The sequence below is a fragment of the Bufo bufo genome, chromosome 9 (genome assembly GCF_905171765.1).
Source record: "Bufo bufo chromosome 9, aBufBuf1.1, whole genome shotgun sequence".
NCBI classification, from domain to species: domain Eukaryota; kingdom Metazoa; phylum Chordata; class Amphibia; order Anura; family Bufonidae; genus Bufo; species Bufo bufo.
The window spans coordinates 212,402,689-212,415,735 of NC_053397.1; the positions used below are offsets into that span (position 1 = coordinate 212,402,689).

General features: G+C 47.1%; 1 protein-coding gene across 3 annotated transcripts in view; it reads left to right on the forward strand.

The window, feature by feature from the left end:
• Positions 1-13,047, forward strand: part of SLC44A5 (solute carrier family 44 member 5) — a 149,684-nt gene that overhangs the window by 125,984 nt on the left and 10,653 nt on the right. For 2 of the 3 annotated variants that reach the window (XM_040408663.1, XM_040408661.1), the window contains exons 17-22: positions 1,295-1,398; positions 2,546-2,619; positions 3,997-4,067; positions 4,205-4,293; positions 5,369-5,453; positions 8,892-10,692. In XM_040408663.1, the coding sequence (XP_040264597.1) occupies positions 1,295-1,398; positions 2,546-2,619; positions 3,997-4,067; positions 4,205-4,293; positions 5,369-5,453; positions 8,892-9,004 (536 nt within the window). In that variant the 3' untranslated portion in view covers positions 9,005-10,692. Of the gene's footprint in view, positions 1-1,294; positions 1,399-2,545; positions 2,620-3,996; positions 4,068-4,204; positions 4,294-5,368; positions 5,454-8,891; positions 10,693-13,047 lie in introns of those variants that run through there. The other variant, XM_040408662.1, reaches the window with a different exon arrangement.

Genomic DNA, 13,047 nt, shown 5'->3' on the forward strand with positions numbered 1-13,047 from the left:
TCCCCCAGTGCCTTTAGCTCTCCCCCACCCCAGTGCCATAAGCTGCTCCCCCAGTGCCATAAGCTGCTCCCCCAGTGCCATAAGCTGCTCCCCCAGTGCCATAAGCTGCTCCCCCAGTGCCATAAGCTGCTCCCCTAGTGCCATAAGCTGCTCCCCCAGTGCCATAAGCTGCTCCCCCAGTGCCATAAGCTGCTCCCCCAGTGCCATAAGCTGCTCCCCCAGTGCCATAAGCTGCTCCCCTAGTGCCATAAGCTGCTCCTCTAGTGCCATCAGCTGCTCCCCTAGGGCCACCAGCTTCCCCCCCCCCCCGGTGCCACCAGCTTCCCCCCCGGTGCCACCAGCTTCCCCCCCGGTGCCACCAGCTTCCCCCCCCCCCCCCGGTGCCACCAGCTTCCCCCCCCCCCCGGTGCCACCAGCTTCCCCCCCGGTGCCACCAGCTTCCCCCCCGGTGCCACCAGCTTCCCCCCCCGGTGCCACCAGCTTCCCCCCCCCCCCGGTGCCACCAGCTGCCCCTCCCCCGGTGCCACCAGCTTCCCCCCCCCGGTGCCACCAGCTGCCCCCCCGTGCCACCAGCTGCCCCCCCCCTCCCCAGTGCCACCAGCTTCTCCCCCCGGTGCCACCAGCTGCCGCCCCCCCACTGCCATCAGCTGCCGCCCCCCCCCACTGCCATCAGCTGCCCCCACCGTGCCACTAGCTGCCCCTCCAGTGCCACCAGCTTGCCCCCCAGTGCCACCACCTAGCCATGTCCGCAGTGACAGTACTTACTTTTCCTGTAGGGGCGCCACTCCACAGCTCCTCCATCTTCTTCTCTGCGCGATGCACTGTCGTCCTGACGTCACACAGAATCAGGTCATAGTGCACGCTTATGTGCACTATCACCTGACGATGTGTCAGGAAGAAAGTGCGGTGCGGGCCGGCGGGAGACCACGGAGCAGTAAGTAATAGCAAGCGCTTCACTCCCGCTCCGTGGTCACATGACACAAATGAATCCTCGATGCAAAAAATTTTCATCTAGGAATTTTTGGTCGAATTACTCGATTTAATCGAGTAATCGATTCAGCCCTATTGTTATGGTTCTCATTTTTTTACATCAATCGTGACATACCGGTAACCCCTAGAATACCAGTTGTAACCATCCCTAAAGAATCTGCCCCTTGGGTCCATGGTGGTGAAGTGGTTAATGGTAATATCCCTGGTGATGACCGGTATGGTGGTGTAATGGGGAGGTGCACATGGAGCAGAGGCTGAAATGTGTTCTGTTTGATTGTAACATGATTTTATCTTTTCCTTACAGCATCCCAGAACTCCTTTGCCAGGTTCTTATTGTGCTGCCTGAAATGCTGCTTTTGGTGCCTGGAAAAGTTCATAAAGTTTATAAACAGGAACGCATACATCATGGTGAGGACGTAGGACTGTATGTCATCACATTCCCTAATACCCCTGCTGGAATCACTGGGACTGATCTTATCATAGAACAGGGAAGCCAGGGGCAGTTCACATTCATCGCCACTTTGTGTCCATCATAAAGTAATCTGACTGTGCTTTTTAGGCTGGGTTCACATCTGCGCTGGTGGAGTTCACCGTATCTGCCACAGCCGGATACCACCGTGCACCGCCAGATCCCGTTCACTGTAATGGGATCTGGTCGCTGTATCCGGCTGTTTTACATGCCGACTTTTGTCAGGACAAAAAATGGTGCGTGTAGCATTTTTTTGTCCGGCTGAAAGCCGGCCTGTACGCCGGATACAGCGACCAGATCACAGTGCCGGAGTTCACAATGCAAATGCGAACCGGGCCTTATTGTGGTGGCAAGGTTGCTTACGACTTCCTTAGAGAAACAGTCAAGGTCACGTTGCTGTAATTCGGCAGTATTGTGTACATGAAACTAAACGCTCATCACCAATAGAGGGATAGATGAGGTATAATCCGATCAGAATAGAGGCACTTGGGTGGATACCAACGATATTGATGGGATTGTCCAAGTGTTTAATGCTCAGGATAGGTCATCGGTATGTCGCTGGTATTGCAGCTCAGCCTCATTCACGTGAAAGGGACTGCGCTGCACATAGGCCACGTGAACAATGAACGTGATGTCGGTGGCCTAGGATGAGGCCGGAGCACTCAGAGCCCCACAGTCTTTTCAAACATCTGATCAGCGGGGGTGCTGGGAGTCGGACCACCACCGATCAGATACTGGTCACCTATCCTGAGTATTAAACACTTGGACAAACTTTTCATTAATCTTCCCAGGCCAACCCATGGCATACCCATGCATTCTATACATTGGGGGCTGCTGACACGGCCTGAAGAGACACAACCAGAATACAAAACTAATACAGAAGCTACTGTGCTCATATTATACACCTTGAGAATAAACAGTCTACAGTGAGCTCGACAGCTCCCCCCGGTGGTGAAGGCAGCAGCCAGCATATTATCTCTTGGATCAATGTCTATTCAGCACTGACTTTTGAACTGATTGTGTATTTACTCGCCGTGCACCTCCTGTGAGTTAGATCGAGCTGATTGCACAGGTTTTCTATTGCAGATTGCCATCTATGGAAAAAACTTCTGTACTTCCGCTAAGGATGCATTCTTTCTATTGATGAGGAATGTCGTGCGGTACGTGTCAGCAACTACTATACTGAACCTAATTATTGTATGCAGATTACAGAGGACACCTGGAAATTCAAGTTGGAATGCACTTAACCCTCTCAGTTATTATCATAGAAAGCTCCGGCCTGTGCTGCTGTATGCAGGATCACCAGCGTATAATGCGGAGTAGCATCACACTTGTGGCTCTGTAGGGCTGAGGGGTCAAAACTTTTTTTCCTGGCCCTGCAGAGACACCGTTTTGTTAGGAGAAGAACATTTCTGGGTCCTTTTCTCCTCTTCTTGGGAGGAAATAGAGAGAAAGTTCATAAAAACCATTTAAACAACCGTATTGTGCATCAATAAGATTGCCATACAGTACCAGCGACCTCCACTGCCCAAACAGTGTTAGGCCTCATGCACACGACTGTTGTGTGTTTTTTGAGGTCCACAAATTGCGGATCCGCAAAACACGGATGGCGTCCGTGTGCGTTCCGCCATTCGCAGAAAGGCACGGACAGCCATTGATATAACTGCCTATTCTTTTTTCGCAAATCAGACAAGAATATGACAGGTTATATATTTATTTTTTTGCGGACCACGGAACGGAGCAACGCATGCGGACAGCACACGGAGTGCTGTCCACATCTTTTGCGGCCCCATTGAAGTGAATGGGTCCACATCCGAGCCACAAAAACTGCGGCTTGGATGCGGACCAAAACAACGGTCGTGTGCATGAGGCCTTATACAGTACTTAGATAATACTAACATACAGTGCTTATAACTAATACCACCATACAGTCTCTAAATTACACCACCATACAATACCTAAGTATTATCACCATGCAGTACCTAAATAATACCACCATACGGTGCTTACATAATGCAACTATTCAGTGTGTAAGTAATATCACCACACATTGTCTGAATAATGCCACCATACAGCACCTAAATAATATCATACACTGCCTAAACAATATTACTAAACTATAATACCACCCTAAGTACGTAAATAATACCACCATACAGTGGCTGGATAGTACCACCATACATTGCCTAAATAATACCACTATACGGGCTCTAATTAATATCACCATACACTGCCTGAATTATACCAACATAGAGTACCTAAATAATACCATAATGCATTGCATAAGTAATTTCGCCATACAGTGCCTAATTAATATCACCATCCGCTACCTATATAATTAGCCTTACAATAATGCGGTAGAGTCCTAATGAATATCCTGAATCCTGCTGAGCGTTTCTTCTGGTCCAGACTGGAGGTCAGCCGGTCAGCATGTGGTGACTGTGGGGGAGGAGGTGCGATCCACCATGAAATAATCAATGTATGTACACACAGACGACTGTCCTGACCCTTCACTTGTGTTATTTCGGCCTCCGCAGAGTTGCTGTTCTGGACAAGGTAACCGATTTCTTGCTCTTTCTTGGGAAGATTCTTGTTGCGGGCTCTGTTGGTAAGTGACTGATATCCTTACACGTATTTCCTACACAATGGGATTTATAGACCTTTTATAGTATTTTATTGTAAACAGACAAAACTAGTGGCTGAAGCATGTCCACCTCACAGTGCTTTATATATACCGTTATCCAGGTGTCCTCGCTTTTTTCTTCTTCACAAGAAAAATACCTGTAATTACGGATGAAGCTCCCTCGTTGAATTACTACTGGGTGCCTCTCCTGGTAAATAATTATACTTTTCTAAAATGACATGATGTTATATAAAACATTTTTTCCAGTATTCAGCCAGAACTCTTTTTTTCTTATAGAGAGCTCCAAATCCCCTGCATAAACATAGTTAAAGGGGTTGTCTGAGTTATGGAAAAAAAAAAATATATAGCACTGTAAATCTGATGGGCAACAATATATAACTGAGCTAAGCAAGTTTTAGGTAAAAAAAAATATATTTCCTCATTTCCCTGGTTATCTTTTGACTCTTTGTTTACCTGCAATAACAACAATCTCTGCCCCTCTCTGCAAAGGGAGTGAATACAAGAGCTGCCCTGAGTGACATGTCTGCCTGCTGGGAGACTCAGCAGCATCTTGTATGTGTAGGACTACAAGTCCCAGCTGTATAATGACACTGCTGATACACACAGGATCTTCCCCCTACCTGTTCTTGTGCAGAACTCCTCTAGTCTGTGAGCTCCTGTGCCCAGCATTTGTCTCCTCACTGCCTGCAGCTACTCAGTAAAGCCTTCAGCCCTGAGTCTGTGCATCTTAAGGGGTTAAGAATGCAGGGAGAGAGCAGACAGCAGCAGACGGCTAGTGACATCTAGTGTACAGACACATATCTGCTCTCTGAGGCTTGTGCACGAATAATTATCAGAGCAGGGAGAGAAGCTGACATCACAGGTCATGTGACCCTCGGTGAAATCTGATAAACCAGCAACTGGAGAAAAAGTAAGTGAATTGTAAATTCCTTTCATTTGCTTAGTTAAAAACATTCAAAGAACAAAAAAGTAACTCTGACAACCCCTTTAAATGGGAAAATTCTGACTTCCTGCAGCACCCACTAGGGGGAGCGTAGGATCTCAAGACATACTGCATATATATACTGAATTCTGTAATAAAACATCTCCCCCTAGTGGTGGCTGCGGGTAGTCAGAATTTTAGCATTTATTAACTCTTTGACTGTGCAGGGGGTTTGAAGCTATGTATCAGAAAAACAGAGTGCATCATTTGAAATTGTTTAGATGATCTCTTATCTATTGTGCTAGAATCATTCGTTTAATACTTTGCTTATTGTTCCCGACAGACAGTGATCATCGGATCGTATCTCATTGCACATGGATTCTTCAGTGTCTACGCAATGTGTGTGGATACGCTTTTCCTGTGTTTCTGTAAGTATTGCGTGTTATGGATTTTTTTATTTTTTTTTGTATTTCTGATGTTATTCCCGTTCATCTCTTGATTCTGGGAGGAGTCTTCTCCTCTGCTCTCTGACGCCCCCAGCTGAGTAACGTGTTACATACGATCCGATCACGGAGAATGAAACAAAATTTCAGCAAGCATCCATTGAGCTCGTAGGATGATGTGGGTATTGTGTATTGTAATTTTCTCCTATGTATTTCAATTTCAGCAATTATCCCTTTTTGTATTTAAATTTCTCAGTTTTCAAGATCTCTGCTTGCTACGAGTGAGTGGAAACAGAGACTGCAATCACGTCCTGTTAGTGGGCTGCTTTTATAAATGCATGCCTCCTGCACAGAGGCGCCCTGGCCACCCAGCTGTGCAGGGATGGAACTGTGCTGAAGTTTCCTGCACAGAGGTGGGGTCTGGGGTGGCAAGGGGGTCCGCTGTGTAAGGAAAATCAGTGCAGGTCCGCGGCACTAAAGGTCCCCTTACATGGGAAGACAGAGCTGCAGATTGTCAGGAAGGAAGCTTTCCTTACCGACAATCTGCTGCTCGCTGTTGGAGGAGACCACTGCGTTTACATGCAGTGATCTCCTCTACAGTATGGGGAGGAGGCATCGCTCTTCCCCATACTGACTCCTTGTTTGCCAGCAGCAGATCGTGTTTACACAGGACGATCTGCTGCCAGCAGACGGCGATTTTTGTGTGTGCACAACCAATCAGATTACCCAATGAGCATTTCGCTCGTTCATCGGGTAATCGGTAGTACATTTACACCGCCAGATAATCACTGCATTCCTATATCTTTAGGATTCTTGGCCCTTGTAAAGGGACCTTAAATCAGCACTGCAGCCACTTCATTCTCAGCCCACTTCATTGTCAGCCGTGGTGGAGACCCTTAGGTCGGACCCCCACCAATCTTAAAGTGATGCCATATCCCATGAAACAAGAATACCACTTTAAAGGAGTATACCAGGATTGGGTGCCTTTTTAATTAGTCCCTGTTGTGTGTGATACCTAATGAAATAATCATACTCACCTGCTCCCCATCACTCTGGTCCAGCATCCTAGCTTCGTTTGGCGATCTTCAAGTCCCGGCAGGGGTACAGACGGGGTCATGTGCACCACTGCAGCCAATGAGTGGCCTCATCGGTAACGTCCCCCCCACTGCTGATTCACGTGCCGCTTGGGGACACATCACAGCTGATGCCAGTCATTGACTGTAGCTGCACATGTGACCCAATCTGTACCCCAGGCAGAAGTGAACAAGCTGGAGACCGGAGGATCGCCAAACGGAGCCAGGACACAGGACCAGAGCTGCAGGGAGCAGGTGAATCGGATCCTTTCTTTAGGTATTGCACAAGGTCCTAATAATTAAAAAGGCACCCAATCCTGGAATACTCAGTGTAAGGCAAGTTTTCAGCTTTTGCATGTAAACCATGATCGTTCCTATTCACTGGTAGCAAGCAGAGTTCTAACAGCGAGGAACTGAAATACAAAAAATATTAGAAAAATGCTGAACTTTCTATTTATCAGCAGTCAAACTTTATTGGAAAGGACCAGGGAGAAAAGCGTGTTAGGTGCGGACTCTAGAGCTGACTGCAGGAGGCTGTCACCTTTTTCTCATTTTCCCACTGCTTGTTCTCAGCTTTCCTTCAGCATGTGCGATGATCTGCTTACTGGGGGTTCAATTTCACTTGATTAAAATAATCTGCAGAAACATGGGCTGATTTACTAACACAAGCCTAAAGCTGGCCTGATATGACAATTGGGCCTGGGTAAGCTCAGAGCTGAACCCGGACATACCCATAATTTCACCCAGGCAGCCTCCTGATGTTAGCATCGGAGCATTTTTCATGCTCCGATACTCTCCCTTGCCCTGAGCTGGATCGCGCAGGGCAAGGGCTCTTTTATTGACAATAATACACTGCCGGGTGGAGGCTTCCACCAACCAGTGTGTTCGGTGACGTCACCGGCTCTGATGGGCGGGCTTTAGCGCTGCCCTAGCCCTTTTACAGGCTAGGGCAGCACTAAAGCCCGCCCATTAGTGCCGATGACGTCACCGGGCTCACTGCTGGGCGGAAGCCTCCGCCTGGCAGCCCTAAGAAGAGCCCTGGTACGTCACTGGAACTTCAGAAAATGCCGTTGCCCTGCGCGATTTAGCGCAGGGCAAAGGAGAGCATTGGAGCATGAACTGCTGCCTGGGTGAAAATGGGCATATGTCCGGGTTCAGCTCTGAACCCGGACAACCCCTTTAAGGCTTAAAGACTGTAGACACCTTTGGGGCATCCCGTGATCTGAGAGCTCATGTGTAGCTCTTATCTCCGGTCTCCTGAACTCATAGCCCAAGTCTTATCAAACTGATAACCACTTATTTTAAGCAATATTCTTATGAAGTCAGGAGATCAGAAATCAGAGCTACACATGAGCCTATCTTGACAGCTTGCAAACAGACTGATTGTTAAACCTTGTATCTCAGAAACGGCTGAATATTTATAATAATAACCAACTGAAAAAATTATTTTGAGCCTAAAATGATTAAAATGAAATCATAAAAAAGGGGGAGATTTATCAAGACAAGCCAGTATGCATACTTGCTCTGCTCTTCTAAGAACTCTCATAGAAATGAATAGAGCATGCTGGGAATTGTAGTTTCACAACAGCTGGGAGCCGGAGGTTGCCTACCCCTGCACTACACTGTCTGAGGATGCACCACATTTATGATGAAGCGCAGGTGCATCCTTAGGCAATCCATGTGCCTAAACAGAAATCTAGGACAACTCAGAGCTGCCGTAGATTTCTGGCTTCATTTACCTCAGAAAGCTGTCATAAATGAACATAAATTTGTCAGGGTCCCCGTCCCCACCCTTGCCGCGCCTTATTTAAGGAAAGTGTTGAGGGTGGCGTAAAACTGAAATATGCGACAAATTTTTAAAAAGTCACACCTGTGACTTTTTAAGGCCACTTTTAAGAACGCAAAGGGAGATGATAAATCTTCCCCAAAATGCCCCGAAGGTGTGCGTAGCCTTTCATGCACATGTCTGTAGTCAGGTGCTCTAGATCCTTCCCTAGATGCATTGACTGTAAGGAGAGTGCAGTGCCCTACGGCAGCACCACCCATTTGGTGGCACTTGAATTACCTTCGGGTCTATAATGCAGAGCCATGGGTTTGCTGTGTACATGGACTCAGCATCTGTTAGTAAATCAGCCCTAAGAAATCAATTGTCATAGAAACTGACGCGTTTTGCAGCCTATAGCTCCAACCGTTATACTGTACCTAAGCTCTTGAAGGCTGAAGAATCGCCCAGTCCTCTGTGTTACGTTGTTTCTGTCTGCAGATCGTCTTGAAGTCTGCTACTCATTTTCTTCCTTCTTTTCCCTTTTTCTCTGTCCTGTCACTTTGCTTCTGCAAACTTTACCTTCAGGCGAAGATCTTGAGAGAAATAATGGGTCTGCGTCCAAACCTTACTACATGTCTCCGGAGCTCCATAGGATTCTGAGAAAAAAGGAACTTGGCTCTAAGAAGTCAAAGCGTTAAATGATCGCACTTTGCTTTCTGTAACAAAACGCTCCTTCTAACCCAATAACTAAGCATTGAAGAGGTACCTGACGGAAGAAAGAAGATAGTTTTCCATGTGAGGTCCAGAGATGTCTGTGAGAGCTTTTAGAGGTGATGGTTTTCTTGAGGGATGAAGATCTACTGGTGAGGGAAGCAAGGAAAACCCATCTGGTGGCAAAGTTCCTGAGTTTGCAGCAACTGGGGAGGGAGATTCATTAAGTTGAGGATCTTCTGTTGAGGCAGTTTAGCTGGAATGTAATCTTGGGAGATTGTTTCAGGGTGGACCTTCTATCAAGGGTGACCTTGGATCAGGAACACTATGGGAAATGAATGTGGTCCTGAGGAACCTTGTTTTTAGGGTGACCTTGACTTAGAGACCTACTACGGTAGTGAGGAAAGTCTTGACCCTGGACCACCCAAGAGTACGACCCTTCCGGTGCAGGAAGTCGATCTCCACCAACTGAGACATACTAAGAATGTCCTTGATGAGGAACAGTATTACATTTAGTGCCTATGAACAGGAAAAATGTCAATATTAATAGCTTTTCCTAAAATTGCTTTTAGGGTTTTAATATTTTTATAGAGCCGGTGTCTGTATGAAGGGCCGGCACTTTTTATAATTATAAACTTTCACTTTTCATAGAGGGAGACAAAAATACTTGATCTAAATGGTACATTGATAGAATGAGCCATATCTGGTTTGCTTTCGGATTTTTGTCGTTGTTTGAATTTCTTGCTTTTTTTTCCTCAAATGAAAGATTTGGCTACGCAAACTTGACTTTCTCCGAACATTTGGTGCTAAGTAATATTTGCACTTCACAGAACAACCATTTAAACTGTGATCTCATGTTCTCCGGTTGGGTACGAGAATCTGCCATGTGTGATATGTGCTGCATGAAATGAGGGCTTCTCTGAAGTGTTACTGTTGTGCTTGTGTAGTTGGGGCAACTATTTTGCTTATTTCACCAGTGAGGATGCAGCCTACCCAGTCACTACGAACCTGGTCATCGATGAGAGTCCATCATGTCCCATTGCATTTTCTTATTAGTCCAGTTTAGAAAAACTAAATGAATAGGGGGGGGGGGGGGGTCCTCTGCTTAGGGTTCTCATCTCTTACAAGCAGCGACTCTCACTTTGGAGGTCCTGTCCTGTCCTGCATTGATATGAATGGACACTGTGTAATGCTTCATTTCCCCTGTGGTGGCGCTGCTCACCAGGTCTCCAAACAGATTACAGCTGATTGCCAGCAGTCTCAGCTGGACACTTCGAATACGTTAGAATTGCCCAAATTGTGTTCCTACCCCAGTTTAATAATACATGGACCCAACCTTAACATCGCCTTTAACTCAAATCAGTAATCCAGGGCCCCTCACACTGGAATTGAGTTAATAAAAAGCATTTTTTTGAAAAACCCTGAAACTAACACTTTAGCGAGTGTTCCCTAGCCATGATCCCTCAGGCCCTACAACAGGCATCCTCAACCTGCGGCCCTCCAGCTGTTGTAAAACTACAACTCCCACAATGCCCTGCTGTAGGCTGATACCTGTAGGCTGTTCGGGCATGCTGGGAGTTGTAGTTTTGCAACAGCTGGAGGGCCGCAGTTTGAGGATGCCTGCCCTACAACTAGATCCAAATGGTAAGTCTGTTCCTGCTGTGGGTACGGACGGTGCCTGTGTTATACCATACTTACAGGAGCTATCCAGTTTCACGATGCTGATCACCATCAATATCAGATCGGTGGGAGTCTGACCCCTGGCACTGCCACCGACCAACTGCATGAAGAGGCCGTGGAAGCACTGCATCTTCCTCAGTGTTTGGCCTCATGCACACAGCCGTTGCCCCGCCATTCCGTGCATTGGGGGCCACAGAGAGGTGCAGACCCATTCAACTTGAATGGGTCCATGATCTGTCCGCACCGCAAAAAATTATGTTCTATTTTTTTTGCGGTGCGGAGGAATGGAGATAAACCCCCTGGAACCTTCCGGATTGCGGACCCATTCAAATGAATGCGTCCGCATCCGTGATGCAGTGCAAACAGCGGGTCTGCAATGTGCATGAGGCCTTTTCCTCTATAGCGTCCACATTGTAGTGCGGTTCGGTGTAATTATAGCTTTTCGTTCTGCTCACTAAGGCTACTTTCACACTGGCGTTTTGGCTTTCCGTTTGTGAGATCCGTTCAGGGCTCTCACAAGCGGTCCACAACGGATCAGTTTTGCCCTAATGAATTCTGAATGGAAAAGGATCCGCTCAGAATGCATCAGTTTGCCTCCGACCAGTCACCATTCCGCTCTGGAGGCGGACACCAAAACCCTGCAGCGTTTTGCTGTCCGCCTGACGAAGCGGAGCCAAACGGATCCGTCATGAACTCCGTTGAAAGTCAGTGGGGGACGGATCCCTTTTCTATTGTGCCAGATTGCGTCGGAGAAAACGGATCCGTCCCCATTGACTCACATTGTGTGTCAGGACGGATCCGTTTTCTCTGACACAATCTGGCACAATAGAAAACGGATCCGTCCCCCATTGACTTTCAGTGGAGTTCATGACGGATCCATCATGGCTATAGAAGACCTAATACGACCGGATCTGTTCATGACGGATGCATGCGGTTGTATTATTGTAACGGAAGCGTTTTTGCAGATCCATGACGGATCCGCAAAAAATGCTAGTGTGAAAGTAGCCTTAAGTGGGCAGTGGTAATTACCCTGCTGCGCCACCACAATGTAAACATTGAAGAGGACGCAGCGCTCACATGACGCAGGTGATCAGTGGGGGTACTGGGAGTCGGCCCCCCACTGAGCGGATATTGATGATGTATACATGAAACCGCTATACCCCTTCAAGTGAAGTAAGACTAACCATTCAGCCCCCTCCCCCCCTTCCAGTTTCTTGTTAATCGATAGACCCTATAATATGGCTGCCACTACTGTATATGAGCAATGGGTAAAAATTCAATAAGGTGCAACTGGATTTATATTTTTTTCAGTTAGGCCTTACACTAGAGGAAACATCGGTCCGTAGCACAGATTTATATCACATTTCTATTAGTGACATTGTGACTAGGCAAAATTATAAAATGGAATACATGAACTGTGCAAGATTCATTTTTCTTTGAAAGTCTGACCCCACTGTTCTCTATGGTGAAGACCAAGTCATCCAGTCTGCACAGTGCCCACTGCTGGGGAAACCTAGTACTACAATCTAGGTTTGAAAATGAAGGGGAACCCAGGCCCAGGTCCTCCAAAGGGAGAGAGAACTGTCACTTGTTAGCGGCTGTCGGCACTGGCCAACGTAGAGGGGTCCCAAGCAGAAGAATACTCCTCTGTGTATTACTTAATAAGGCCGATGGAACAGGGTGTATGCCTTCTTGAGACACCCCCTTTAATTTATTTTCAAAAGGCCCCTTTAATTTACCTTAATTGCCGAGTTAAAAAAAAAATCATTTTATGCTATAAGAAGCTACTTTCACACTAGCGTTTAAGTTTTCCGGTTTTGATTTCCGTCATAGGGGCTCAATACCGGAAAAAAAAACCGCTTCAGTTTTGTCTCCATTCATTGTCAATGGGGACAAAACTGACCTGAACAGAACTTAATGCTCCAAAACGCATTCCGTTCCGTTCCCAGACCGGAGAGCAAACCGCAACATGTTGCATTTTCCTTTCCGTCCTGGGATGCGGCGCAAGACGGATCCGTCATGATGACCCCACAATGCAAGTCAATGGGGACGGATCCATTTTCTCTGACACAATAGAAAACGGATCCGTCCTCCATTGACTTTCAAAAACGCTAGTGTGAAAGTAGCCCAAGGCCTCATGCACACGACCGTTGTGTGTTTTACGATTTGCATTTTGCAATTTGGGTAACGGCACGGACAGCCATTAATATAACCTGTCCAAGAATAGGACAGGTTATATTTTTTTTGTGGACCACGGAACAGAGCAACGGATGCGGACAGCACACGGAGTGGTGTCCGCACCTTTTAGGCCCCATTGAAGTGAATGTGTCCGCATCCAAGCTGCAAAAAC